The 5,294-nt window shown below is 46.2% G+C and overlaps 1 protein-coding gene across 6 annotated transcripts in view; it reads left to right on the top strand.

Annotated features, from left to right (window-relative positions):
- Csad (cysteine sulfinic acid decarboxylase) overlaps positions 1-3,514 on the top strand; it is a 35,893-nt gene extending 32,379 nt beyond the window's left edge. For 5 of the 6 annotated variants that reach the window (XM_033763651.1, XM_010609297.3, XM_010609298.2 and 2 more), the window contains 7 exons: positions 167-283; positions 359-423; positions 700-781; positions 1,172-1,371; positions 1,488-1,539; positions 1,680-1,769; positions 2,902-3,514. In XM_033763651.1, the coding sequence (XP_033619542.1) occupies positions 167-283; positions 359-423; positions 700-781; positions 1,172-1,371; positions 1,488-1,539; positions 1,680-1,769; positions 2,902-3,075 (780 nt within the window). In that variant the 3' untranslated portion in view covers positions 3,076-3,514. The remainder of the gene's footprint in view (positions 1-166; positions 284-358; positions 424-699; positions 782-1,171; positions 1,372-1,487; positions 1,540-1,679; positions 1,770-2,901) is intronic. The other variant, XM_033763652.1, reaches the window with a different exon arrangement.
- Positions 3,515-5,294: the final 1,780 nt, after the last annotated feature.

Here is a 5,294-nt window from a genome sequence, read left to right as displayed (position 1 = left end):
TTTTTTTTTTTTTTTTTCTTTTTTTAAGAGTAGGAAAATGTATTAGGGAATAGGAATGGGGAGTAGGAATAGCTCCTGAGACAGGAGAGGTCCCTAATGGGTTGCCCTCTAGGTAGCTTTTAGGGTGTCTCTGAAGCATTTTTCTTCCTTCTCATTTTTACAACAGGGTGCTGTGCCATTCCTAGTCAGTGCCACCTCTGGTACCACTGTCCTTGGGGCCTTTGACCCCCTGAGTGCAATTGCTGATGTGTGCCAGCGCCATGGACTGTGGTTACACGTGGACGTGAGTAGGACCTAGGCCTGGGGTGAGGTGAGCTGAGCCAGGGCTGAGACCTACGTTGTTCCTCCTGCTCTACAGGCTGCCTGGGGTGGGAGCGTCCTGCTGTCACAGACACACAGGCATCTGCTGGATGGAATCCAGAGGTGCATACAGCTCCCTTCTCCCCACATCCCATCCTTCAAATCCTCCAACCTCAGAAGAGTCTGACTGCGGAGTTTAGGGTGGGGGTGGGAGAAGGAGGTCAGTGGACAGGGCTGGGAGAGATAACTGATTGGGGCTTGGAGGTCAGATATGGATTGCTGATGGCTGGGGTGGGGTGAGACACCCCTCCCCTGCTGCTGGGTGTGGGAAAGAGGAAGAAGGCTGTGGCTTGGCAGCTGGAGGAAGAGCCTCTGATCCGCTTTGCTCTGCCTCACCAGGGCTGACTCCGTGGCCTGGAACCCTCACAAGCTCCTGGGCGCAGGTCTGCAGTGCTCTGCTCTTCTTCTCCATGACACCTCGGTGGGTCTGCTCTGTCGCTGCCCAGCCCCAGCCCTCCTCTTTCTCTGGATGCTGTCTTCTTCCCCGGCCACCTTAGCAGGTGTCCTGCCGTACTTTGTTCCCTTTACCATCCAATCCCTAACCCCTGCACAGGCTCCTTCACTCTCCCACTGGTCCCAGTGCCCCGTCGTCTTCATGTAAAGGAAAGAGTTTCATCTTGGAGTTGTGGCTCAAGCGGTGTCAGGCAGAGTTTGGGAGGAGCTGTGGGTGTTGGGAGAAAACTGGAGAGGGCTTGCTCAGTAGCAGCTGGCCCCACAGTGGTGCCTGACTGCAGAAGGAAAGGGTGCAGCCTGGAGAAAGCCTTAGAAGGCATGAGACCAGGGTCTTAATGGTGTCCTGCTCTCCACACAGAACCTGCTCAAGCGCTGCCATGAGTCCCAGGCCAGCTACCTTTTCCAGCAGGACAAGTTCTATGATGTGGCTCTGGACACAGGGGACAAGGTGGTGCAGTGTGGCCGCCGTGTGGACTGTCTGAAGCTGTGGCTCCTGTGGAAGGCACAGGGTGGGCGAGGCCTGGAGCAGCGGATCGACAGGGCCTTTGCCCTTGCCCAGTAGGTGTGGGGTCGCAGTTCCCCTCTCTGGAGGCCACCCCTCACCTTCCCTGGGCCTCTTCTGTTTTCGTGTCTCTGCCATTCATCCATCTGTCATGTGTCACCTCTGTTCCCAGGTACCTGGTGGAGCAAATCAAGAAGCAGGAAGGGTTTGAGTTGGTCATGGAGGTACGGCCGCATGCCGCATGCTCTTTTGCCTCCCTTGCCCAGGCCTGCCTCATCTACCAAGCCCTGGTGGAGAAATAGGGGCAGAGTGAGGAAAAAGGCCTTTCCTCAGCTGACCCCTTCCCTTGTCTCATTTCCCTCAGCCTGAGTTTGTCAACGTGTGCTTCTGGTTCGTGCCCCCCAGCCTTCGGGGAAAGCAGGAAAGTCTGGATTACAGCCAAAAGCTGTCTCAGGTAGTCTCCCTCCTCCTGGCTCCTTTGAGAGCTGGTCCAGCAACTGATGCAGCTGGCGCTTTCTTCCCCCTGCTGGCTGTGACTGGTATGGCAGGTCTTTGGATGGATCCCTGGTTCCTAAGGTGGCATCAGCTGGAAGACAACAGTTTGTCCTTTATTGTGAGGGCAGGGATAGGGAGAAAGGTGCTTTTTTTTTTTTTTTGAAGTAAGAGAGATGAGAGGGTTGTTATAGGAGTCAGAGAAGTCACCAGGTGCAGCACAAAGACTCTTGTGCTGGGAATTGTCCTAGGACAGTGGTGACGATCCTGAGGTACACATGCCAAAGCGGGCCATTTGTATCATTGAAAGCTCTGAAAGGTTCTCCATCACTGTCCTAGGAACTCAGGCCCAGTGCAGAGATGGGAAGGAAAACAATCAGGAAGAATTTTATCATGGTACTGGGGACAGGCCAACCTGGAAAGGACAGTCCAGATATGCTTTCTGGAGGCAAGGAGGTGTCGTGTCTTAGTTGTTAAGAATGGATTGGTACTAGGTGCTGTGGATGGCCTGAAAGGACAAGTGTTCTTGTCCTCATGCAGATATATGTAGAAAGCAAGAGTTACCTTTTTTTTTTTTTTGCGGGTACCAGGGATCGAACTCAGGACCTTGCACTTGCAAGGCAGGCGATGGAACCACTGAGCTAAATCCCCAGCCCAAGAATTACCTGTTTTTTTAAAAAAATTTATTAGTCCATGTTTGCAGTACAGTGATTACATCCATCATGGAAATTGGTATATGTCCATAACACATCTTAATTCTTTTTACTTCCCCTTCCCCTCCCTAGAGGGGAGAAGGTGTTTGAGTTGACTAAGATTTAAAGTTAGACTGAGGCAGTGCTGGGAATCAGAAAAATGTTGTGTGGTAATAGAAGATGGCCTTTGCCATGGCTTTTTGGAATAAGGGAAATGAAGAATAAAGTAGAAGGCCGAAAAGGCCAGGCAGGTTGGATGTGGTGGAGAAAGTAAATGGGCAAAGTGAGGGTCTGAGCAGTGAGTGGTATCTCCAGAGGGTAGTGGGCAGGAGGGCAAACATCTGGGAGCCTCCCTTCCCCACTGAGCTCAGGCTGCTTCTGGACTCTTCACCCCTCCCTCAGGTGGCCCCTGTACTGAAGGAGCGCATGGTGAAGGCAGGCTCCATGATGATTGGCTACCAACCCCATGGGGCCCGGGGCAACTTCTTCCGCATGATTGTGGCCAACCCCATGCTGACCCATGCAGACATAGACTTCCTCTTCAAGGAGCTGGAGAGGCTTGGCCAAGACCTGTGAGCCATCGCCCTCTTGTGGCTGCCTTGATGCCATCCCTCCCCCTCCAAGTCTGCACTCTCTTTCTTGTGCTCTCCAAAACAGCCTTTCTAGGAAACAAAGTGACCTTACCTGTGTTTATAAGCTTTGACCCACTAATTCTCTTAATACTTACTATATGGAGAATGTTTAAATAAACTGTGCTATATCCATATGATAGACTGTTACTCTTTCATCAAGCTATTTACAAAGAGAATTTTTATTAATACAAGAAAAAATTATATGGGAAAAGCTGAATGTAAGACTTTATATACAGTGATATCTGAGATCTAAATATATAGGATGAGACAGGTGTGGTGACACACAGCTGTGATCCTAGCCTTCAGAAGGCTGAGGCAGGAGGATTTGAGCAAGACCCAGTCTCCAAAAACTATGAACTGTGCCAAAATGTTATCAGTTTCCTGTGGTGTGGGATAATACGCAATTTTTTTTTTTTTTTTTTTTTTTGGCACTGGAGATAGAACTCAGGTCCTTGTGCTTGCAAGGGAGGAGCTGGAACCACTGCGCTAAATCCCCATCCCAATAATAGGTAATTTTTAAATCAACTCCTCTATATCTTTTGTGCTCCTCTCTTGTGTCATGTAAGGAATATGAATTACTTTGTAATAGGAAAAAAAAATAAAATTAAAATTTCAAGTATTTAATTTTGGTATGTTTCGAAATTTATTATTCTCAAACCAAATAGTGGAGAACTTTGTTTAAAAAAAAAAAAAAGAACAAGAAGCAGGTAAGAGAGAAGAAATATAGTTACAACTTTTTCCCCAAGAAATCTTTTTTTTTTGGTAACAGGGATTGAACTCCAGACCTAGCATTTGCAAGGCAGGCATGGAACCACTGAGCTAAATCCCCAGCCCATTCCCCAGAAATCTTTAGTGAAAGAGAAAAGCCCAAAAGTACAGTCAATCTCAAACCAATCATACTTTAGTGACACTAGAAACAGAAGGGGCACTGATGGAATCTTAAAACCAGAGCCTTTTCACTTACACCCTCTCCCCTTTTACTCTTGAAGATAATCCTCACCCTTAACCAAAAACTGACTGTTCTGTAATTTAAACAACAGAAGGTGAGTTAACAATAATGACAGTAGCAACACACCAGCAATCAAATAACTGTTCTGTCCTCTGGGATGGCTGGTGTTTTGCTTGAAAATGTCTACTAAGCTCTTGCCTAACATTCCTGAGGCCCTGGGTTCAGTCTCTAGCACGTCCCTCCCCAAAAATAACTCCTATCCATGTAACACTTAAAATCCTAGCTGTTACTACTTCTCAATCACTTTGAGGGCAAGAGGAATTTAGCTACACAAGTTACTAAGAACAAGAGGCAAGTCTACCAGAACTTTTTGTTATTTCCAATCCCTAAAAATATCACTTGTGAAAACAGTAATGTGGTCATGTAAAAGTCATCCAAAATTACTTGAAGAGGCAAATACAAGCTGTACAAATCATGGCAAAAGAGCATCCAAATGTTAGGCATGATTTGCTTGACTATTTTTTGGGGAAAAAGCCTTTTTGTTAATAATTTACCATAATTCCACTGTAAACTTGTTTTCTTTTTTTTTTTCTTTTGGCACTGGAGATTGAAATCAGGACCTTGCACTTGCAAGGCAGGCAGCAGCACCACTGAGTTAAATCCTCGTCCCCGTTATTCTTCATATAAGTGACATTTTACTTTTTCCCAAATAATAAAATTGGTCTGAGACTATTAATATGAATTCCAAACCCTAATCTTTTTGGGGGTGGTCCTGAGTATCAAATTTAGGGGAGCCGTGAACATGCCAGGCAAGTGCTCTGCTACTGAGCTATATCCCTAATCCCAAAGCCTAATCTGAAAGGATTGTGTATACCTGCAAAATGTCTCAAATGTAGTTACAGAAAAAAACAAGGAAGGATTTATTTCATTTCTTTCATCTCACTGAAAACTGTCTGGAGGCTTTTTGATTTGGATTAGATGTGTGAAGGTACTGTCTTTTGCCAAAAACCTCAAATTACCTGTTTTTTGTTTTGCTTTGTTTTTTCAATGTAGTTGAAACAGTTTGTGCTTGTTTGGAGATCAGTTCAAAAACTATCTTTACTATCCTATACTGCCTCTGATGTTAGGATTTATGTATTATAAGGAAGCTAGCTCTGACTATACTTTCCTAAGCATAAAGTCTTATTTTTGTAGCATGAAGAAAAAAAAGGAAG

Source organism: Fukomys damarensis, unplaced genomic scaffold (genome assembly GCF_012274545.1).
Source record: "Fukomys damarensis isolate Sample0158 unplaced genomic scaffold, DMR_v1.0_HiC HiC_scaffold_15, whole genome shotgun sequence".
Taxonomy (NCBI): Eukaryota; Metazoa; Chordata; class Mammalia; order Rodentia; family Bathyergidae; genus Fukomys; species Fukomys damarensis.
Note: the sequence above shows the minus strand (reverse complement) of the source record. Positions and strands in the feature narration are given on the sequence as shown.